Below are 23,335 nucleotides of genomic sequence, written 5' to 3'. Positions count from 1 at the left end.
AGAAAAGACTCCCCGTCGGGGAATCGAACCCCGGTCTTCCGCGTGACAGGCGGAGATACTGTCCACTATACTAACGAGGAGAGGTGACGACGATCACCTGACCACATCCAACTGTCGAGCGGATTGTTGAAACTTTGTGTCAACTGCAGGTGATAAGAATTTGACACATTTTAGAGCATACTGAAGATTACTTCAAAGTTTTTAAAATACAGGAAAATGTGTCCATTTGACATGTGAAATGTGAGAGAAAATTACTTCCAATGAAAGTCATAACTACTGCTATTTCCCCCTGCTGGGGAACTGAACCCCAGGCTTAAGCATCACAGACAGATACTGTCCACTATACTAAAAAGGAGAGGTGAGAATAATCACGTGACCACATCTAAAATGCTTGATAATTTCTGGTTTGATACGTTTACAAATTTGTAAGATTCACAGTGAAAAGTTTGTGTTGCTACCCAGTTACTACACTATGGAAACTACTGCCATGTACTTTAATCGAGAACACGCCGTAAACTGTCCTTTCATGGACTTTAAAGTCATGAAATATAACAAAGTGTTAGATTGTAAATTTGATCTGTTATCAAACAGTATAACAAAAAAGTACAAGTGGAAATGGAAAACTCAAATCTTCTGTTTTGATTTCTGATTGACTGTCTGTCTGATATCACTATACATACAACTACAACTACAATCAGTTCAATGAGTCACAATCATCCTGTAAAATCTCATCTTATTGTGAAAATCTGCTCCTGTTCCAGCCCTTCCTACCTGGCCTGCCTCCATCACAGGTGGAGCCCGAGTCAGTCCAGGAAACAGCTCACCTGTGTCACACCTTTTCTCTGCAGGTGTGGAGTCATTGATAATTTTACAGCAGCACAGTGAAGTTATTAAAGGTGAATTATTTCACCATTTATATGTGTGTACATGAGAGTCCTTCCACCCCTCCCCCACCCAAACCACAGGACACACACACACACACACACACACACACACACACACAGTATCTGAGCCTCTTTAGTTTAGTTTCTCTTTTACCGAGCATCTTGTCGCAGATCATTTTCTCCATCTGAAGGTGATGTAGCTGTTTTTCATGTTTTATCGTTACCTGTCGTTACCTCCGGTTAATCAGACGTTGTTGTGATGTTACTGTAACAGAGTTTTATGTGGAGTTGAAGCGGTAGAATAAGAACAGCTCTGACTTTCTGTGTGATTAGATGGACTACAGGACTGATGTGGACTCAGTGTGGCAGTCAGAGGGGCTGAGGACCTTCACACTGTTGTTGTTCTTATAGAAATCATTCTGACCGTTTTTAGAAAGAACAGTAAACCTGGCTCTGCTCTTTATAAGGCCTCATCTGGTCCTTACATGTGATCCAGAGTCAGACTGTGGATCACACAGACTAAAAGACACCTTCACATTTATTAACAAGTTCCATTACATATTTATAACAGAGAATTATCACAGTGTAGGATTTATAGACTGCGTCAGAAATTAGTCTTTAAACCAGGAAATAACTGCTGCATCATGAAACCACAGTGTGCTGTAGAAACTTCCTGTTGTGTGACTGAGCTCATGGTTTTTTATTGAACTCACTGTGAAGAAACCTTCACAGCTGTTCTGTGGTTTTTATTTGTTCACCTCAGTGCATCAGACTGTTTCTCCAAACCTGTCCACACTGTTTATTCAGCCACAAGAATCTCTCAGTAAGAAACTTATAATAATTACTGTGTCTGTTTATCGTCAGACTGACTTTAACAACTGGAAACTGTTTGTAGTTTCTGTTCTGGTCCAACAACAGTCCTTCTGTGTGTCAGTGAATGTAAATGATCGTCCATGAATGTGTGTGAGCTGAGCTGCTGCTGACTGCAGCTCCATGACTCCATCTAGTGGACTGATAGAAGTAGAGCAGCTGATGGCAGCTTCCTCTGCCTCACTGCTGTCTGACTGCATTCAACTGACTCTGATATGAAAGAGGAAAGAAGAAGATCAGTGGAGGAGCAGCTGAGATTTCTCCAGGAGAAATGATCTGAGTTGATGAGCAGATGAATGATTTGTGTTTCCTCTCCAGGTGAAGGTAGAAAGTGTGTGTGAGCTGATGTGGATGTGAATGGAGCAGCATGAATCAGAGTGAGGACAGAGAGGAGGGAGTCCCTCCCTCTAAAACCACTCTGTGTGGGGAACATGAGAGCCAGACCAAAGCTCAGAGGTGAGATGAGGATCTCTAACTGTCCATGACTCTTCTCCATGTCAGAGCTCAGCACTCACATCACTGCACCATCATTATTCACACTCACTGCTCTGTGTGTGTTGTGTTCAAGTCCAGAGCAGCAGCACTCACCACACTCTGCTGGACCTGGACCTGGACCTGGACCCAGCTGTGTGTCCATGAAGAGCAACAAGTCAATGGATCGTCCTCAGAACTTTAGAAAGTCTGTTGATGGAAGGTGAGAATTTCAAACTGACAGAAAGACATTTCACAGTAAAAGTTAGTTTTTGTGTTTGAACATATTTTCCATCAGTTTTTATCCAACATGCAGATTCATCAGTTCTGTTTTAGTTTCAGGATCCAGCAGCAGAGACCAGACTCTCCTGAACCCAGCTGTCTGTCTTTAAAGAGTGACCGGTCAAAGAACTGGTTGATTGAGTTTAAAGGCCGACGTCCATCAGCTGATCAGATGTAAGCTGTAACTGACAGTGAGACTCAGGTTCTTCTAGAAAAGAACTAGTTTGTACGACGTGTTGTTGGACCACGTCTGAAATCAAAGTGTTTCTATCTGTTGTGAACGTCCACACTGGAAGGTGGAGGTAAAACTCCGGCCGTCAAAGTGAGTGGTGAAGCCAAACACTGAGCTGAAAGCTACAAACAGCTGCAGACTGAGCTGTTGATTCTCAGTGGGATCAGCAGGACTAGTAAACCTTTACCACTACAGGGAGTCGTCTGATTCACTCTTCACATCCAAATATGACTTGATGGACCTTTAGCTTGTGTCTGTCTCTGTGTGGACAGACATAATGTGAGCTAATTCTTCATGATTCCTCCACAGAGTGGACCAGGAGAGCTCAGAGGTTCCCAGTGGTCAGTCTGCCCAGCAGCATCAAACACACCTGGACTCCATATTTATGGTCTGTACATGGACAACAACTACTTTTACATCTGTTGTGTTGACAATAATCTCCATGCTGCACTTTTTAGACCAGTGGATTGTCAGTGTGTCCAACATGGATCTGATGTTTGGCTCCATGATTTTAGTTTGATGGAGTCATTCAGATAGTTTTCTGTTCCAGCTGCTGGAGAAGAACATCGTCACTTTTGTGAAGAACGAGCTGAAGAAGATCCAGAAGGTTCTGAGTCCAGATTACCCAGAATGCTTAGAGAGTCAGAGGGAGGATGAGGAGGTGTTGGACGGTGAGGATGAAGAGCAGAGGAGCAGCAGAGAGGAGTTTCTGAAGATCACACTGAACTTCCTGAGGAGAATGAAGCAGGAGGAGCTGGCTGACTGTCTGCAGAGCAGTAAGAGGATTTCTCTAAAGATTTAACATGATGGAGAAATGAGACGTTTACTGACGTCTCAACACATGGAGGGAAATATGTTCATATATGCATTCTTTAGGAGGATTAAACTGTCATATATACTTTATAAATCACTTATTGATATTGTTTCTCGTGTCTTCATTCAGGACACGTTGCTGCAGTTTGTCGACGTAAACTTAAATCTAACCTGAAGAAGAAGTTCCAGTGTGTGTTTGAGGGGATCTCTAAAGCAGGAAACCCAACCCTTCTGAATCAGATCTACACAGAGCTCTACATCACAGAGGGAGGGACTGGAGAGGTCAATGATGAACATGAGGTCAGACAGATTGAAACAGCATCCAGGAAACCAGACAGACCAGAAACAACCATCAGACAAGAAGACATCTTTAAAGCCTCACCTGGAAGAGATGAACCAATCAGAACAGTGATGACAAAGGGAGTGGCTGGCATTGGGAAAACAGTCTTAACACAGAAGTTCACTCTGGACTGGGCTGAAGACAAAGCCAACCAGGACATACACTTCACATTTCCATTCACTTTCAGAGAGCTGAATGTGCTGAAAGAGAAAAAGTTGAGCTTGGTGGAACTTGTTCATCACTTCTTTACTGAAACCAAAGAAGCAGGAATCTGCAGGTTTGAAGAGTTCCAGGTTGTGTTCATCTTTGACGGTCTGGATGAGTGTCGACTTCCTCTGGACTTCCACAACACTGAGATCCTGACTGATGTTACAGAGTCCACCTCAGTGGACGTGCTGCTGACAAACCTCATCAGGGGGAAACTGCTTCCCTCTGCTCACCTCTGGATAACCACACGACCTGCAGCAGCCAATCAGATCCCTCCTGAGTGTGTTGACATGGTGACAGAGGTCAGAGGGTTCACTGACCCACAGAAGGAGGAGTACTTCAGGAAGAGGTTCAGAGATGAGGATCAGGCCAGCAGGATCATCTCCCACATCAAGACCTCACGAAGCCTCCACATCATGTGCCACATCCCAGTCTTCTGCTGGATCACTGCTACAGTTCTGGAGGATGTGTTTAAAACCAGAGAGGGAGGAGAGCTGCCCAAGACCCTGACTGAGATGTACATCCACTTCCTGGTGGTTCAGACCAAACTGAAGACCATCAAGTATGATGGAGGATCTGGGACAGATCCACACTGGAGTCCAAAGAGCAGGAAGATGATTGAGTCTCTGGGAAAACTGGCTTTTGAGCAGCTGCAGAAAGGAAACCTGATCTTCTATGAATCAGACCTGACAGAGTGTGGCATCGATATCAGAGCAGCCTCAGTGTACTCAGGAGTGTTCACACAGATCTTTAAAGAGGAGAGAGGACTGTACCAGGACAAGGTGTTCTGCTTCGTCCATCTGAGTGTTCAGGAGTTTCTGGCTGCTCTTCATGTCCATCTGACCTTCATCAACTCTGGAGTCAATCTGCTGTCAGAAGAACAAACAACCTCCCTGTGGTCTAAACTGTTTAAAGACAAACCTGAACCAACACTTTTCTACCAGAGTGCTGTGGACAAGGCCTTACAGAGTCCAAATGGACACCTGGACTTGTTCCTCCGCTTCCTCCTGGGCCTTTCACTGCAGACCAATCAGATTCTTCTACGAGGTCTGCTGACACAGACAGGAAGTGGCCGATGGACCAATCAGGAAACAGTCCAGTACATCAAGAAGAAGGTTGTAGAGACTCCCTCTGCAGAGAAAAGCATCAACCTGTTCCACTGTCTGAATGAACTGAATGATCGTTCTCTAGTGGAGGAGATCCAACAGTCCCTGAATTCAGGACGTCTCTCCACAGATAAACTGTCTCCTGCTCAATGGTCAGCTCTGGTCTTCATCTTACTGTCCTCAGAAAAAGATCTGGACGTGTTTGACCTGAAGAAATACTCTGCTTCAGAGGAGGCTCTTCTGAGGCTGCTGCCAGTGGTCAAAGCCTCTAACAAAGCTCTGTAAGTACAAACAGAACATGTAGAGTTAGATTTGTTATCAGAATTTAAAGACACTGCTGTCTTTTCAACAGGAGACAAATTAATTTCCTTTCTTCTTTAATTCCTTATCATCATCTCTTCAGACTGAGTGGCTGTAACCTCTCAGAGAGAAGCTGTGAAGCTCTGTCCTCAGTTCTCAGCTCCCAGTCCTCTAGTCTGAGAGATCTGGACCTGAGTAACAACAACCTGCAGGATTCAGGAGTGAAGATGTTGTCTGTTGGACTGGAGAGTCCACACTGTTCACTGGAGACTCTCAGGTCAGATCAAGTCTTTTTATTTTTGGCCTAGAGTTAAAATGCAGGTCTGTTATTTCCCTTAATGAGCTGAGTACCAAACTGAGACCTTTGTCATCTCCGATTGTTGTTTGGTCCAGTATCAATATTTAAGGTGATTACAGTTTAACAAAAATATTGTTTGTCCTTTTGTTCATTATTGTCTCTTCAGACTGAGTGGCTGTAACCTCTCAGAGAGAAGCTGTGAAGCTCTGTCCTCAGTCCTCAGATCCCAGTCCTCTAGTCTGAGAGATCTGGACCTGAGTAACAACAACCTGCAGGATTCAGGAGTGAAGATGTTGTCTGTTGGACTGAAGAGTCCACACTGTTCACTGGAGACTCTCAGGTCAGGATGTTTACAGTATATTCCTAAATTTATCTCAGTACATTTTACCTTTTTGTCATGTTGCCTTTACCTCTTGCAGCCTGTCAGGTTGTCTGATCACAGAGGAAGGCTGTGCTTCTCTGGTCTCAGCTCTGTGCTCCAACCCCTCCCATCTGAGAGAGCTGGACCTGAGCTACAATCATCCAGGAGACTCAGGAGTGAAGCTGCTGTCTGCTGGACTGAAGGATCCAGACTGGAGACTGGACACTCTCAGGTATGGAGAGGCCTGCTGCAGCCACAGACAATGTCTGATAGAGGAGGAAGAGCTGGAAACATTTTCTCTGTCACAGCTGATGACAGATCTCTACACAAGAGCTTTGACTTCAACAACAACAACAGAGGAGTTTTCTCCTCATTATGACTTCAGTCTCTCATTATGACTCACTGAGTCATATTGAGGAGAAAAGATGTCACAGTGATGAAATCAGCTGTTGTCAGCTGTATTCTGTGACCTGAGCAGGAGTTTCAGCTTTATTACCACTACAGATGTTTTTAATTACTTTATTTCCTGCTGTATCAGCACAAAGCAGCTTGGAAACATTTCAGCTGCAGCTGGTTTAACTGCTCCTGAACCAGTGACTGAGTGATTTCACCACAACAATCCTAAAGACTTTAGAGACCTGTTCAGTGTTGACTCACTAATAATATCACACAAACAACAATAACACCATCAACACTGCTCAGAGACATTTATCTTCCAGTGTCTCCAACCAAGGAGAAAATAAAAGAGAATTAAATCAGGTTGCACCAGGGTGAACGACATGATGCTGCCATTTTTGTGTCCAGATTAAATTAAATCTACAAAAGTGGTTTTATATTCATAAAAAATATTAAATAAAACTACAGTATCTACTTTAATGTTTCAGATAAGTTTGGGGGAAATAAAATGTTAAAATATGGGAGAAACAATGTTCCAAACTGCAAAATTGCCATTCAGTGTAATGGTCCGCACTTTGATTTTACCGTTACATCTTTTAATAAACTTAGTATATTTGTTTTCTTGTCATATTTGAATGAGTGTTGGCTTTGTCATATTTAAAAGACAAAGTCTTGCTGTTTATCTTAAGTACTGAAATAAACAGGAGACGTTTGTACCAGATTCACAGTTCATTAGAAATCATTCAGTGTAACAAGATAAAGAAGCCATTTTAAAATCATATTGAAAACTGATAGTCATGTGACCGTGACATCATCAAAAGGACCCCTGAAGACCCCTGTGGTTCTGCAACAAGGTGAATTTATCTCTGAAATATCTGATCATTTCACCTTTTAATGATGTGGTAACTTTAGTTACAAAACCCTGTGTCATTCAGTGAAACACCAAAAATAATTTTATTGTTAGATTTTAATAGAAATCAGTAGATGATGTGAATAACTCTGATTAACTTTATTTATTTATTAATTCTATTGGTAATGCCTGTAATATATGTTTAAGTAAAAGTTTTGTTATATAGTGTGATGCAATTTCTGTTACACCACAGTGTCATCATTACACTGAATGACAGAATCACTGTAAAGACACTTTAGCATCTTATTTATATTTAAGATGAATTAGGGATGTTTAGAACCAACAAATATGTTTTAAACTTCATGAATATTATTATTTTTATGCATTTTTGATTTTTTTCTTTGTGCTATTGATTTTTCTAGATGCCCTCGAACAAAGAGAGAATTACAAGGCACAAACTAAGAAATAAATACAGACCCAGGAGCTCAGGCAGATTCCTAACAAGGAGACAAGAAAAGTGTTGAGGATCTACAGTTTATTTAGAGATATAATGGTAAAATCAAAGTGTGGACCACGATGCTGAATGATGATCTTGTAGTTTGGAACATTATTTCAGCAACATTTTGACATTTTATTTTCACAAATGTTCTCTGAAACATTTAAGTAGATACTGTAGTTTAACATATTTTTATATGTATATAAAATCACTTTTGTAAATTGAATTTGATAAATTACATACAAGCCTCCATCTGAACAGAACCATCAAACAGTCTGTGTATGAGAGCCATGTAATGTCCATGTTGTCCTGCTGAAAGAGAATGTGCTGGTCTGACCCCCCTCCTCCTTTCAGGGTGGAGCCTGGTGGAGTCCAGTGTTTGAGACCAGGTCCATGGAGGTGTAAGTGTGTTTTTCATTTGATTGATGAAAACAAAGCAGCTTCAAACTGTCAATCAATGATCAGATGATCGATCAATAACTGCAGCTGTGTTGTGTCTTGTTCTCTCCATCAGATTCCTGTCAACTCACAATCGACACAAACACAGTGAACACAAAACTCAAACTGTCTGACAACAACAGGAAGGTGACACGTGTGAGAGGGTATCAGTCATATCCTGATCATCCAGACAGATTTGATCAGTGTCCTCAGCTGCTGTGTAGAACTGGTCTGACTGGTCGCTGTTACTGGGAGGTCGAGTGGAGAGGAGAGGTTTATATCTCAGTGAGTTACAGAGGAATCAGAAGGAAAGGAGACAGAGACTGTTTGTTTGGAATGAACGATCAGTCCTGGAGACTGTTCTGTTCTGATGTTGGTTACTCTGTCTGTCACAATAAGACAGGTACATCCATTTCCTCCTCCTCCTCCTCCTCCTCCTCTGTCTCTAACAGAGTAGCAGTGTATGTGGACTGTCCTGCTGGCTCTCTGTCCTTCTACAGAGTCTCCTCTGACTCTCTGATCCACCTCCACACCTTCAACACCACATTCACTGAACCTCTGTATCCTGGGTTTACAGTCTGGTCTGGTTCCTCAGTGTCTCTGTGTTGAGTGTAGCAGAGAGAGTCTCCTCCTGTTAGAGATCAGTCCAGTCCAGGATCACAGCAGCTGATGTTATTTAGTACCAACCTGATCTCTGGCTGGTTTTAACTGCAGAGTGTAAACCCAACATGTTTTCCACATGATTGACAGTTTGACTGTAAAATGAATCAAATGAACAGAGTCCAGTTGTTGTTGTTTTCTGACAGTAAATGACTGGGAGGTTGAAATCTCTATCACTTATTGTCCCAAAGGACAACAATGAAACCATTTGTACTGTACTCAGTATTAAAGAACTATTAGTGCAGACCACTTTATAGAAAACTTTTAAATTTAATTCTGACTTGATGTCAGGTTCAGCTTTGTACTGAGGCTGCAGCTGAAATTATTGTCAGGATGAAGTTAATAGTCAACACAACAGCATTACATTCATTATACGTCCTTACATCTCGAATTACAAATTAGATTTTCAGAAGATTTATCAACCCTGACTTCCCTTAATAACCTGAATTAAACCAGAGGAGGTTAAACTCTTGCTCTGCTCCTCCTGAGGCACTGCAGCGTTGCAACACTCCGCAACCTTACACGTAAATGCAGCATCGGAAAATTCTCATATCTTGAGCACAGTTATCTGATCTGTCCAAGAAGCATTGACAGGACACATGTTAATGAAATATAAAGATTATTGTGGATGATTTGCTGTTTTATGAGTTGTCTGACCCCTACTGACCCCCGATGTAACACCCTCTTCAACCCAAAATTAGTGCGTATATGCAGGTTTTTTTAAACGCAGGTAAACCCACTAAGAAAAGACAATTTCCACAAATTCCCACAAATAATGTTTTTAACTTAAATAGCACAATCAGAAGCACAGGAGACGAGGTCTTCTCCTCAGTACGTGTTAATGCATCCAATTTCCTTTTGTCGTCTCAGGACTTTTACATTTGGGTGCTGCTGCTTCACCAGTTTCTTAAGGAAAACCCTACAATCGTGGTACGTGCAAGACAGAGAAATATTAATTATCTATTGACTGCAGGCTGTGTCACACTTGACATGTGATGTATTTATCTAAGTGCCCACTAGATGGCAGTAAAGGTATACTGTATAGAAGCACTGTGTTGTGCACAACACTGGTTTCTATATAAACTGGCTGAGAGCCTTTCTGTTGTCAAGGGGCATTTACTTCTTACTTACTCAAAGACTGAGGGTGGTAACCTGTTATTTCCTGTTTTCAAATTTTTTAAAACTATATTTATTAGTTTTCTATTTCTATTTTTTAAAATTTTCACTACATTTTTTTAAAAATCTCAATTTATATTTGGTGCTGCTGTAACAAAGTAATTTCCTGTCAAGGATCAATAAAGTATTATTCTATTGTATTCTATTTGAAATGTCCTCATAATTCAGGTTCAGCAGAGTTTTAAAGACAGGGAAATTATGCTGAATTTAACATATGAACACAAATATACACACAGCAGGTGATGTGTGTGTGTTTCTAACTAGTAATAAAAGCTGTGAGTCATTATCAGCTCCCTCAGTGACAGTAATGTGACCCTGGATGTCTCATGGGCAGTGGAAGGAAGTCATCTGTTTTCTCCAGAAATAAACACCTTCACTGCAAAACAAACAAAAAAAATCTTGTGCCGCGCTCACTGAGGAAGTATTACCCATGTGGGTTTGTTTGTGTTTCTTTTTACACTGTTTTTGTTCCTCCTTGCTGGTGCAAACGTTTCGGAAAATACAAGTTGAGCTGAAAGCCCCTCTGAAAGCCCACGAGTGACGACACACAAGCAGTTGCCAAAATATATTAAAAACAAACATATATTCTGCATGTTTTTGTGTGTGAAATGATGGGAGTTGGTGTGAACATGCAGGGTGAAGTCATCATGGTGATTCCTTGTTACAGACGATTGAGAAACACTTCAGAGGGGAATTCTTAACTTGCGCAATTTCTTCAAATTTGACCACTTACTGCCTTTGAGGTAAAAAAAAAAGACAAAACATTTTGGAGAAATGCTATGCTTTAGAGAAATGCCTCTCCTCCCACATGCATTTATAATTTTGGACTGTGACAAATCCTCCACAAGCTCCTGAACTCACGCTTGGATTATCCTCCCAGAAGGCCATGTGGTGAAAATGAGTTGTCTGACCCCTACTGACCCTGATGTAACACCCTCTTTAATCCAAAATTAGTGCGTATATGCAGGTTTTTTTAAACGCAGGTAAACTCACTAAGAAAAGATAATTTCCACAAATTCCCACAAATAATGTTTTTAACTTAAATAGCCCAATCAGAAGCACAGGAGACGATGTATAAGCAAGAGCAGAAACTGAGAGTTTGGCTGCAGTGAACGGGTGGCGTTGATGAGGTTAGGAGCAGCATAAAGGCGTATTTCTGCCCATTTTCAAACCTTTCGCGTGTTAGGCAAACGTGATAACCACTACACTACGGAAACTGCTGTGACTATGGTGTGTTCAGGGACATTCCGTAAACTCACCGTCTCTGAGTAAACGAGACAATGAGGACAATAGTATTGTTTGCTTGTGTGTCTGTTTTGCTGATAAAACAAATGAATTTCACAGAATGATAACTGGTTTGATCTGTCACTTGCATCTAAGTCACACACACACAACAAACAAGGTCAAACAAACCACATAATGGAGGGGAAACACAGAGGAAAACTAAAAGGGAACCAGGGGTGAAACAGCCGAACTGTAACATAATTAGCACGGGGATTCCCCAGTTCTGGCCTAATACCCTAATACCCACCGTCGAGGTGTTAGAGAGATACCGCGTTCACAAGAATGGGGTGGACAGACAACACGAGAACATAATACCTCACTGACTACTAGAGTTTCTACTTCTGATACTTTAAGTGTTGTCATGTGTGTTTGTGTATTTGACAACTCACAGCTCAGAGTAAAACAAAGCTGAACTCTTTGAGTTTGTGTCTCTAAAGGATATAAAGAAAAAAGAATCAAAGTCAAAAATTCGCTTTTGAGATATCTTGATCACATGGCCAAAAATGTAATTTGTGACGTCACTGTAACTTTGACCTTTGACCTCTGACCACCAAAATCCAATCAGATCAGATCATCCTTGAGTCAAAGTGAACTTCTGTGCCAAATTTGAAGACATTCCCTCGAGGCGTTGCTAAGATCTCGCCTTCATGAGAATGGGACAAACCCAAAGCTGTCTCCAGGACAGAGTCATAATAAAACTCTCACCTGTGCGTCCATTATCACAGCTTTAGATGAAAACACACCTGTGTGGGTGGGTGTTAATGTGCACCACCAACTTTTATCCCCATCTCCAATTCCCTTAACTCTGCCAATCTGTTATCAGTGATCACAGACTGAATTTAAAATATGTGTGACTGATTTAAACCAGTCTTCTGCTTGAGGATAAAAATACATGTGAAGAGGAAGTAACTCTTGTGGTATGTTGATGGTACTGTGCACACACACACACACACACACACACACACACACACACACACACACACACACACAGTATATAAGCCTCTCTACTGCTGCTTTTACTCTCAGTTCTGACTCTGTCGGTCGTCTGTACCTCGTCATGGAGGAGATCTACGTCAGGCATGTGGAGCTGCTGGGCTTCGAGAAACGAGACTTCCCGAGTCAGCACTACGTAAGGCTCAAACCCCTCACCTCACAAACTGCTCAGTGAGCTCTGAATCCTCCTTAAATCTTCACATTTTGAGACTTTTTTGAAAAAATAATCAATAGGCCTGCATCATGGTTCAGTTCAGGTGATCAAGGACTTAAACAAAGAAGCTTAAATCGCGGATTTAGCCTCTGAAAACCGTCAAGTCTCCTGTTGTGTTTGCAGGTGTACATGCTGATGGTGAAATGGAGCGACCTCACAGAGAAGCTGATCTACAGGACGTATCCTGAGATGCACACCTTACACGTGAGTTCCTCTGCACTACAAAGTAAAAGCCCAGCTGATGTAAAAAACAAAACAAAAATGCGGCTTTTGGATCTGTACTCAGATTTACTTTTTGTTTTGGTCACAGAAATCGCTGAAGGAGATGTTTCCCATCGAGGCTGGTCAAATAGAAAGGAAGGACAGAATCATTCCTTCATTACCAGGTAAGAAACAAGAATAATTTTCATTATATTTGAGCTGTTTATACGATTTACATCACTTTCTGGTGCTCGTTTTCCTTCCATGACACCACATTAAATCCCAGACTAGCATTAAAAGATAATCAAGAATAAGTGTGAAGTCATAGAGGAGGCCTTTTAAAGACAAGGGAAAAAGTTAAAAGTCCCTCTGCATGCTGTAATGTTCTTTCAGGAAGCACCTGTGGTTATTGAGCACATGTGGACATGTCCACTTCTCTTTTTTTTTCTCTGTATGGTTTGTTGAAGCAATGATAAACAAGGCAACAGCGAGGCTGAAATCACTGTGTCCAAATGTGGCTCTGAACTGAGTTTACAACCAGACACAGATAAACCAGACGAGACCAGAAAAGAAGAACTAGGAAACAGCTCAAGGCTTTAAGAGAAGTTGTGTTAACTCTTAAGAAAAAACTGACACTAGAAAATATAAAATATGCTTCACTTTAAAGTGTCTTAAACTGGTTATTAAGTTTGTTTATTTGTGGAGCTCGAGGAAAAGTTTCATTGTTCCACAAAGTTCCAAAAACCAACAGGTACTATAGAATTAAATGAAAAAATTTGAGAAATCTGAATCTGAGAAAAGAGGAATAACAGCTCAGAACAGACACTAATTAAAAGTGAAATTAGCTTTTGAGAACTACTGCAACATGTGGATTTTGGGGCATTTCCCACTTGACTGAAAGCCAACTGAAAGTTTTCTTTCAGCTGCAGCTAAAGTCACTTCTTCCTTTCACTTGAAAAAAAATCCAGGTGTCACAAACGGAAAAAAAAAAATTAAACATGATGCAGGTCTGTGTTCTCACCACATCAATTCCTGTTCATGAAAACAGAACTCAAACTTTGCACATTCCTCCTTATGAAACATTAATTACAAAAACATGTGTTGCAAGTTGGAGAAGGAGAAGCAAAAACCAAACCTCTGAGCTGATGCAACAGCAGCAGCAGCAGCAGTTACCTACACAGATGCATTTAATATGTTCCAGATACTAGATCATTTCTGATTATAACTTTGCAGTTTTTGGAAAATATTTGTAACTCATCAAGAAAGCTCTTGCATGCTTGGATGATCTTTGATGCGTAGGCGACACATGTAAGGAAGAAGAAACACCTGCACAATGTCTTCACTTGCTCAGTAAAGAACCTCCTTCTGCTGTATCATTTGAGGTTCTACTAACTCATCCATTTTTTTATATTTTCCTAAAGAAACAAAACGGTTGCGACTGTTTAATAAATTGATGTGTCTGTGTGTTCAGCGCCGCGGTGGGTTGACACCCAGAAATCGACAGAAACCAGGCAGAGCACCTTGGCCGACTACTGTCGCTCGCTCGTCAACCTGCCGCCTCACATCTCCCGCTGCAAACACCTCACCAACTTCTTCAAGGTCCGACCCGAGGACGAAAACCCATCTGCCCCGAACACGTCAGTATCACACGCATTACAGCCAATATGTTAGACCAGACAGGTTGCATCACTTCAAAACAGATCTAACTGTTAAATTTCCCCCACAGACTGAAAAGAAACGAGACATTTGTGGTGTCCAGGGAGTTGAACCGAGGCAACGCGTCTGGTAAGAGACATTTTTAACTGTTTGTCAAGGATAATTTTCACTGGGATCGAGGAGTTCCTTTTTAAAAAGATTCTTTCTCTCTGATTCCAGGCCTCAAATGAGAGACTGAGTTACTAAGAACTATATTTCAAGTCTTAAAGTCTTTATAGTTTGTGGTTAGAGATTAAGCGCAGCCTTGTCTCTCTGAGTTAAAGGATAACTCCGGTAGAGTTAGACCCCTGCAAACCGACTGAGCCTTCCAATTCTGATGTTGGAAAAAAGGATAAGACAAACTTTTTAGGTCCAATACGGGGGGAATTTGTAAATAATAAATGATTCCTTCCCATTGGGGAATCAAACGCTGGTCTTCCGTGTGACAGACAGAGATACTGTCCACTATACTAACGAGGAAAGCTGAGCAAGACTTTGAAATCCGGCTACTGGACTACTAGATCAGTGTCCTGTTAATGTCAGAGGTTGTATCCTTAAATTAAAAAAGAATATTGTGTTTTTACCTCTCAGACATTTCTGGCCCCATCATATTGGACAGCTACAGAGTGATCGCAGACTTCACCAAGACGTCCAAACATGAGATCAATCTGCACACCGGCGACCTGGTGGAGATCGTGGAGAAAAATCAGAACGGTGAGAAAAAACTGTGACAAACTTTATTTTAATTTCAAGAACCCAAAACCTTGAGGATCGTATGTGCTGCTACAGCTACTGTCGCTGTCGTCACGTTCTGATCTGCTCTGGTCCTGGTCTCGTGTTCAGGTTGGTGGTTCTGCCAGTGCGAGTTTAAACGAGGCTGGGTTCCTGCGTCCTACCTGGAGCCTCTGGACAACCCAGAGGAGGCTGAGGAAGCCGAACCCAACTATGAAGGCAAGCTGTTAACATAGTTTTCTTACCTAAATGTTGTTCTTAATCTTATTCTTAAGCCAGTCAGTCTTTATTAACAGGCCTGTGTTTCCCTACAGGAGAGCTGTACATGACCACTGATGTCTACAAGGCCGAGCAGGAGGATGAGATTTCTCTGGAGGTGGGTGAAACCATCGAGGTCATTCACAAGCTGCTGGACGGCTGGTGGGTTGTCAGGTACGATAAACACAAAAACTACACTACTACTACTATTACACTACACTCCATGTTAAATAGCAGTTCTACAAGGTTGGCTCTGGTAGGGTTGGGAGAGCGCAAGCTAATCATAGAAACTGGACTTTGAGGTGAAGTGTAGACAGATCCAGGTGAAAGGCCTCTTATTAATCTGAAATTTGCAAATAATACTATCAACTCCCCATCAGGGAATCAAACCCCAGTCTTCTGCATGACAGGGAGAGATACTGTCCACTATACTAACAAGGAGAAGTGTGTTATGGGGAAGGGGGTTTCTGGAGCTGTTTGACAAGCATTTAACAGTGTAGTTCTGATTTTTTTTAGGCAAGCTGCTGCAAACAGACTGATCCTGACGAGATAAAGAAAGTTGCATATATCCCAAGTTCTTTTCCTTAAAAACTGCAAACCAGTTGTAAAGTGGCGACAACATATGGACAGATATTCATCAGTCCTCCAAAAATCCCTCTTTGTTTAACTCCCTGTAGAATGAATGTATTGGCTCATAGCTCAGGTCACAGCTGTAATATTCTGGGATTGCACAGTAACACAATCTCTGGATATGTGTCATTTTCATTTGAACATAATACAGCCAGGGATTTTATGTCCTACAATATGTATCTGCTGTGGCAGTTTAGTTGTACCTTAACATAAACTGAACTGGTTGCAAAGGGAAAATCTAGAGGTAAAGTGAAAGGGTCACCACAGACTTTAAGATTCACGCTCTTGCGACCATAAATGTTTGTACAATAACTTCCGTTCAAAAAGTTAAGATATTTGACCCTGAACCAAAGTGTTGGGCTGGTTATTTACATATTCTACACTTGTACTCATTACATTTGTTTCCATGAATATTTCTAATTGATTTTGATTTGTTTTTGGTGCAGAAAAGGAGAAGAGACTGGACATTTCCCCTCCATGTTCCTGCAGAGGGCCGGCAACAAAGAGCAATATGAGGCAGGCAGGACGAAGCTGAAGGGACAGAAACCACCACCTCGCAGGTACACCGCACTAAAAACAATGGATTCATTCAAACATTACGGCTGAAACTAAATTATTTACTAATGACCTGATAATCACAAATGTGCAGGTTTGCACGTAGCTCCTCTGTTGCCACTCTGGTGTTTTATTGTGTCACTTCAGACAAAAAGGGAAGTGAGTTGTCTTCACTTTCTTGCTCTGTTGCACCAGAGTTTCTGATTTCGTTTCTCTTTCCTGCCGACGGACGAGAGATATGCACATAAAACCTGCACTAAATTACATCTGACTTTGGTGGAGTGGCATTTAATTCTGCTGGACCCTGAGTCTGATTATTTTTGAGTTGAAGTGGTTTTCATGTGCAGAACACAAAGACTATCAATAGTGTATCAATAGTCCTACTCACTTAACTGGAACACGGTCCGAGCAGTGTATATTACCCATGATCCCCGGTTTCAGAAGCAGGAAGTGCTGTGACTGTGACAAACACACCAAACTCTGTTCATAATTCTTATTATTTCTGTCAGTTTCCTGGCTGGATATCAGATGAACGCTGGTTTTTAATGACTTCTAAGCCTTTTTAACTGATCTACAGTTCAGCATCACTCTGGAACTTGTTGGGCCTGATTCCAGCAGTTTAAGCCGCTGATTATCACTCAGTTAGAGGGAGATCATATCGTACGGACTTTATTGATCCCAAAGGGATCTAAGTCTAAGTTTCTAAGTATCCACTCATATTGTAGCATACATATTCTGGGGTTTTGAGGGTTTTGAGAGAACCTGACCATCATCCTGACCTGTATGAATCTGTGTGTGTCCTTGTTGCCGCCTCAGATCCACCATCAGAAACGCCAAGAGCATCCACAACAAGTCTCGCCAGCGGCTCAGCCAGGACGCCTACAGAAGGAACAGTCGTCGATACCTCCAGGAGAAGGGCAGGAACTCCAAGATCGTTGCGAAGTCCCCGCTGAGGGAGAGGAAAAACCAGAGTAATGAAAACCTCTTGATACAGACACACTACAGTTTGTTTGGCACAAAATTCTACCCACAAAGCCACCTAACGCACATACAAAACTAATCATTTTGTTTTTTCTTTAACCAACAGACAACATCCCCAAGGTGTCGGACTCCAGTTCAGAGGGCGAGCTGAAGAGGGAGGCTCCGGTCATCCCTCCCCGGCCGAGTCCAGAACTCATCCTGGAGCGCTGCACCGTCAACACCCGCAAGAAAGTCAGCATCCACAAGTCACGCTCCAGCTCCGGGAGTTAAAGTGGGGACTCATCCTATGTCGTAAGAGTCACAACAAAATGGCCTTTTGAGAGCTTGAAAGATTTAGTGGGTTTTAGCTATTTTCTTACATGACAGTTTATTGTAAGGAGTGGAAATGGTCAATAAGGTGAAACTATTTCCATATTTAATTGAGACTTTAAAGAACAAGGCCGGTATTATTCTATATTTTACTTATTATCATCAAGTCCCATAAAGAGACCAAAACCAATAACATTTATGGCTGCTACTGAGGACGTAAATCTTTAAAAACATCTGACAAATATAAAAAAACAGCAATTTCCTAACATGGAACAGGTTTGGAGCTTTTCAACCAAAAATAAAATGGTTTGGAAGCTGAAAAGTCGGTTCCCAGCTGGAACCAAAAAATATTAGGTTATAAACTGCTAATGCTCAAAGATAATCAGTGTGATGCACCATCTCACATTCTAACAATCTTGAACAGAACCAGTTCAAGAACCAGAGTTGATTTGGTGTAAAAGGCTAAACTGTAGTTTTTCAGACAAAGGAAGAAACCAATGCTTTTGTTGGGGACTATTTTCTGCTTTGGATTAATCCACCTTTGGTGCCATAGTGAGTTTTTAGGGCAGAACAGTGTGTATGTTTATACTAATGAAGGAACACGTCACCCAGTGCAACTCTGATTTAATAATTTTGGTACTAAAATAGAGCTGAGAGGAATAAGATATATCACACAAAATTTGTTGTTTTGGTGTTTTCATGGGATTTGTTGGTGAGAAGACAAATATAGAGTATCAACAGAGTTATTCATTGAGCCACTGTGAGCCACTAGGTTTTAAAAAAAACCCAACAACCTTACTTTGGCACCATCTGATGGTCAGATCAAGAATAACACTGTGGCGCAGATGCATCAACAAACCACAAAATCCCATTTTCCTCTGAAAATTATTATTAAAAGTATTGTTTTGTGACGTTATCTGAAGAAAGCAGCATCATTATGGTTCAGCTTCCTGGCTTTCTCCAGAGGAACCTGTGTATCATTAAGTGTATTATCTTGACATATGTGTCTGTGCAGCCTGGCTCAATAAATAACGCATTATATCTCATTAATTTAATCTGGACCAAAGTGAAAATCAACAATTCTCCATCTTATGGGAGTTTATGTAACTTTTTCTTGACTCTGAGCAGTTGTCAGTCGAGCTTCAGAGGTGCTGGTAGCTGGAGTTTTGTTACTGTAGGACAGAGCCAGGCTAGCTGTTTCCCACTGTTTTCAGTCTTTATGCTAAGCTATGCTAAGCTATGCTAAGCTATGCGTTCAGGTGATGTAATGACAAAAAACTGCAAAAGACGCATATATTTTTAACTTTGTTTTGCTTTAGTCTGACGTGTTCAGCTCTACCTCGCTGGTGTCCACAGAAGCTAAATGAAGAGTACGTTCCTAGTTAAAGGTGAATTCATTTGATCGCAGTGTTTGTTCAGAAAAGTTTTACTGAGAAAATATTTGTGTTTGTGACCTCTGACTTTTGCAAACTGTAGAGCTTTTTTTAATTTATTTGCTTAATAAATGTATGCAATAAAAAAAACAACACAGTAAGCTTTTCTCTTTTAATATTTCTCTGGCTCTAGCTAATAATTATTTTCATTATCTATAAGTCTGACCAGTGTCACGACAGACCAAGAAATTAATCAAGTGACAGTTTAGTGTATGAAATGATAAAAACAGAAAAAAAGTTGCTTGTTTTGTCTAAATTAAACAACTAAACTCAAATATAGTTGATTTACAAAGAAAAAAACTCACATTTTAGTAGCTGGAACCTGCAATGGAAAATGTCTGAAACAATCAATAGATTATCAAAATAGCTGCTGGTTAATTTCAGCTTTACATGTTCCTTTAAATTAGTCTCAGTTTATGATAAAAATAAGGTATTAGCAGTGATTTCCTCTGAAAAGATGCAGAAACTCAATCTTAGTTTAAATATGTCAGTTTATAAAATAATCCCTGTGACTTTTATTGGACTTTCTTAAACACTAAAAAGACAAAGTGAACAAAGGTTTTCCAGGTTTTTTGTGGGACAGAATGTAGGTTACAGAAAATGTAGGTCCGTCTTTAAAAAGCATCAACGTCAACAACCTGCGGCACATTTAGAAATGAGGTCGAGGACAAAAAAAAAAAAGTTGATTTTAACATCAGAAGTTTCCAGAACATCTCACCTCTGATCAGCTGTAAAATACCTTCAAAATAAAGACACTTCCTGTTAATTTAAATATTAATATCATTACTCAAACTGCATGTTAATATGGAAAAACATATTCTGTACATGTGAAAGCATGCAGTATTATTTCATTTATCATATCTCTTATTATTTCTACCTCGGCTTCTGTGCTGCAATTACTGACTATTTTTTCCTTATTGAGTTATCAGGTAATTGTTTTCTTTATAAATCGATCAATGTTTGATTCCCTGTACAAGTCCCAGATCCCAAGTTGTATCATTTCGACACCCTAACAGGCCAAAACTAAAAGAACTATAGTTCTACTTAAGTAAAAGTACAGATACCACACAATAAGTACACTAAAAATAAGTAAATGGTACCTAAGTTAAGTTTTATCAGAAAAATATGCTTTAAATATCAAAAGTAAAATGTCCCCTGTGAGTGCATACAGTATACAGTACTCAAGTAAATGTACTTAGTTACTTTCCATCACTGTAGAAAACTAAGAGAACCAGCAAATATTGGGATCAGAAGCTTTAACAAGTGAATGTTTTTCCTTAAAGAATAACAATTAATCAGTTATCAATATCATTACTGTTGATTCATTGTCTGGCAATGAACAGATGTCTTGTTTCTACCACACATAACTTAATATTTTATAATCCCACATTACAATATTTGCTGGTTCCAGCCTCTTAAATAAAGATAAAATATACTTTTCTTTGTCATCTAAGACAATAAACTGAATATGATGTTCGGACAAAACAGACCATAATTCCTTCTACTGTCATAACAGCAGAAGTGATTTTAAATTACTGATAAATAACTCTAGTCCACTATTGACTGGGTGGTTGTTGTTCCATAAATCAAACACTAACATTGATTATTGAAAACTAGATAAATGACATAGAAAAGGTTTGACCCCGACGTGATTTGAACACGCAACCTTCTGATCTGGAGTCAGACGCGCTACCGTTGCGCCACGAGGTCCCGTTCCTGTACGGGCAATATGCCGGTATATGAATAACAACAGACTTCACAACAACAATGAATATTCTTAATGTTATTTAATGATATGTTTTATAAACCTCTGCAATTAAGCATTCATTGCTAACTACAACATCACATCAGAGAGGAGAGAACAGCTGCTCAAGCTAATGTTATGCTAATATGTAGCTGAATGGAGGAAAGTCGTGTTATGCGTGTGGATAAAACAAACTCACCTGTAGCTGTTTCTCCTTAAACATGTCTGACACTGACGAGGTGTGGAGATAAAGTCAAATTCACGCGGCATTACTGACAACTACTTGCCAACTAACGGCAACGCCGACTGTAACACACGACACTAGTTGCCGGTAGCTGCCGGTTATTAACGTTAGCTGGTCAGTTAGCTAACTTCAGGACACGGTAACCGGGTTAGCCATCTCCGAGACGAGCGGAGGAATACTGCGCACTTTATAACCGCTGAGCTACGGTTGACGTACACGAAATAACTTCGTTTAAAGTCGCTCCAAAACTGTCGAGTACTAACTAGCTAACATTGAGTGTAACTATATAATGGAGGTTGAAGGCCCGTATGTTAACTGTCCCTGGTGGTCTAGTGGTTAGGATTCGGCGCTCTCACCGCCGCGGCCCGGGTTCGATTCCCGGTCAGGGAACAAGAGTTTTTTTGAGAGAGAGGACCACACACTGATTGAACATGTTAATGTCAACATGCTAATGCAAGAAGAGCGTAAGTAAGCATTTCCCATTGATGTTGTACTGTTTCTTTAAAGTCCATTAAGAGCATCATGTTAGCACTGATAGTTGGCTAGCATTAGCATTAGCATGATCTCAGCTGCACCATAATAACAAAATGATTTCTACTGTGTTTTATACTTGACTTCCTTGACTCTTGTGTAACAACCACAGACTGAGGAAGTGAAAATGAAGCTAAGCGAAGTCCACCGAGCAGAGGAGGCTAAGAAAAGACACGAGAACACCACAAGATGTAGACGAGCAAGAAAAGTTTCACAACCAGAACCAGCTTTATAGGCCGAGGTTTACCAGGACACAAAGACAACAAGGCTGAGCAACGATAAATAAATCTAATTATACATTATGTACAGACCAGCAGGTGAAAAATAATATATACTATCAAGTATGTAAAAGATAATAATAAATGAATAAAAATAAGACACATACATATAATTTAATACAGATAAATAAAAACAAAATATGACTTATGTAGGTAGGTTTAAAAAGGAAATGCATGATATATATAGCAACAATTACATGAATATTTAATTTAATATCATTCAAACATCAGTACTGAATAACAGTGAAACTAAAATAAATCAGTCATTACTACAGGACACGGTGGTGTTGCCCTCTGGTCTCTCTCTTGTGTATCTTCCCTCCTCTGCAGAGATTGCGTGTCTTGGCTGCTGCAGAGAGATCTGTGAAGTTACCCCGATTTAACCTGGAGACAACCGGATGTCAGGTGATTATCCCTTCAAAATAAAACGTAAAGAAACGTGCAGCACAGTGACAAGTACAGCTATTTTTGTAAAAGCGTTGAGTGGTTATTTAATGTGACTTTACAGGCACTTAAATAATTAGTAATTAGCATTTTTCAGCGTTATAAATCAACACCAGGCTCCATTGACAAAAACAGGAATTTTACCAAACAGAAAAACAGGAGCTGCTGGAGTACCACTGCCTCCATCTGTTCGTTTGTTTGTGTTATTATATGACTTTCAGTGGTGGAAGAGGTAATCAGATACTTTATATAAGTAAAAGTACCAAAGAATAATACAAATGCATTAACAGACTGAGGCAGCAGCTTCTGTGTTCTGCTTGGTAAAATTAGTGTTTCTGTCAATGGAGTCTGGTACTGATATTTAGTGATGTTTCTGGTTAAGCAAAAAGGATCTTACTCTTTAATAAAAAATGTTTTGGGCTTCTTTTAAGTGATATCTCAAGACTTCCTAGAGGGTCAGGGGTCAAAGATCAAAGGTCAAGGTCACATGTTTTGGGTCAGTAATTCTAACGCAGTAATTCACAGCAGCTGGTGGTTGAAAGGGGCAAACAACTGTGTTAATTATTGTATTTATTATCTATTTATTTGTGCAGCTTCTTTCAGTCGACACACATCATCCGGCTCTTACT

At 40.5% G+C, this 23,335-nt stretch overlaps 2 protein-coding genes and 3 non-coding genes across 8 annotated transcripts; 3 read left to right on the top strand and 2 right to left on the bottom strand.

Annotated features, from left to right (window-relative positions):
* Positions 1 to 8: 8 nt before the first annotated feature.
* Positions 9 to 80, bottom strand: trnad-guc (transfer RNA aspartic acid (anticodon GUC)). The gene has a single exon. It is a non-coding gene; the product is annotated as a tRNA-Asp (tRNA).
* A 50-nt stretch (positions 81 to 130) lies between these two features.
* LOC108896039 (NACHT, LRR and PYD domains-containing protein 3) lies at positions 131 to 10,325 on the top strand. 4 transcript variants are annotated; one of them, XM_051078845.1, is made up of 12 exons: positions 131 to 149; positions 2,073 to 2,210; positions 2,323 to 2,448; positions 2,562 to 2,681; positions 3,049 to 3,127; positions 3,290 to 3,515; positions 3,683 to 5,486; positions 5,609 to 5,782; positions 5,970 to 6,143; positions 6,223 to 6,396; positions 8,261 to 8,307; positions 8,421 to 10,325. In XM_051078845.1, exons 2-12 carry the CDS (start codon positions 2,122 to 2,124, stop codon positions 8,951 to 8,953), a joined length of 3,546 nt encoding a protein of 1,181 aa, XP_050934802.1. In that variant the 5' UTR covers positions 131 to 149; positions 2,073 to 2,121; the 3' UTR covers positions 8,954 to 10,325. The 4 variants fall into 4 exon arrangements, with proteins under 4 accessions (XP_050934802.1, XP_050934801.1, XP_050934804.1 ...); XM_051078844.1 differs by lacking the exon at positions 131 to 149 and adding an exon at positions 936 to 1,075; XM_051078847.1 differs by lacking the exons at positions 131 to 149; positions 5,609 to 5,782 and adding an exon at positions 936 to 1,075.
* A 2,101-nt stretch (positions 10,326 to 12,426) lies between these two features.
* Positions 12,427 to 19,566, top strand: LOC108896043 (neutrophil cytosolic factor 1). Its single transcript, XM_018695064.2, has 11 exons — positions 12,427 to 12,593; positions 12,795 to 12,875; positions 12,982 to 13,057; positions 14,344 to 14,509; positions 14,599 to 14,657; positions 15,159 to 15,281; positions 15,411 to 15,518; positions 15,614 to 15,731; positions 16,634 to 16,747; positions 17,559 to 17,713; positions 17,830 to 19,566. Exons 1-11 carry the CDS (start codon positions 12,522 to 12,524, stop codon positions 17,991 to 17,993), a joined length of 1,236 nt encoding a protein of 411 aa, XP_018550580.1. The 5' UTR covers positions 12,427 to 12,521; the 3' UTR covers positions 17,994 to 19,566.
* A 1,537-nt stretch (positions 19,567 to 21,103) lies between these two features.
* On the bottom strand, positions 21,104 to 21,175 carry trnaw-cca (transfer RNA tryptophan (anticodon CCA)). Its single transcript has one exon. It is a non-coding gene; the product is annotated as a tRNA-Trp (tRNA).
* Positions 21,176 to 21,771: 596 nt separating this feature from the next.
* On the top strand, positions 21,772 to 21,843 carry trnae-cuc (transfer RNA glutamic acid (anticodon CUC)). The gene has a single exon. It is a non-coding gene; the product is annotated as a tRNA-Glu (tRNA).
* Positions 21,844 to 23,335: the final 1,492 nt, after the last annotated feature.

The sequence above is a fragment of the Lates calcarifer genome, linkage group LG20 (assembly GCF_001640805.2).
Source record: "Lates calcarifer isolate ASB-BC8 linkage group LG20, TLL_Latcal_v3, whole genome shotgun sequence".
Taxonomy (NCBI): Eukaryota; Metazoa; Chordata; class Actinopteri; family Centropomidae; genus Lates; species Lates calcarifer.
This window is presented reverse-complemented; position numbering and strand designations above follow the sequence as displayed.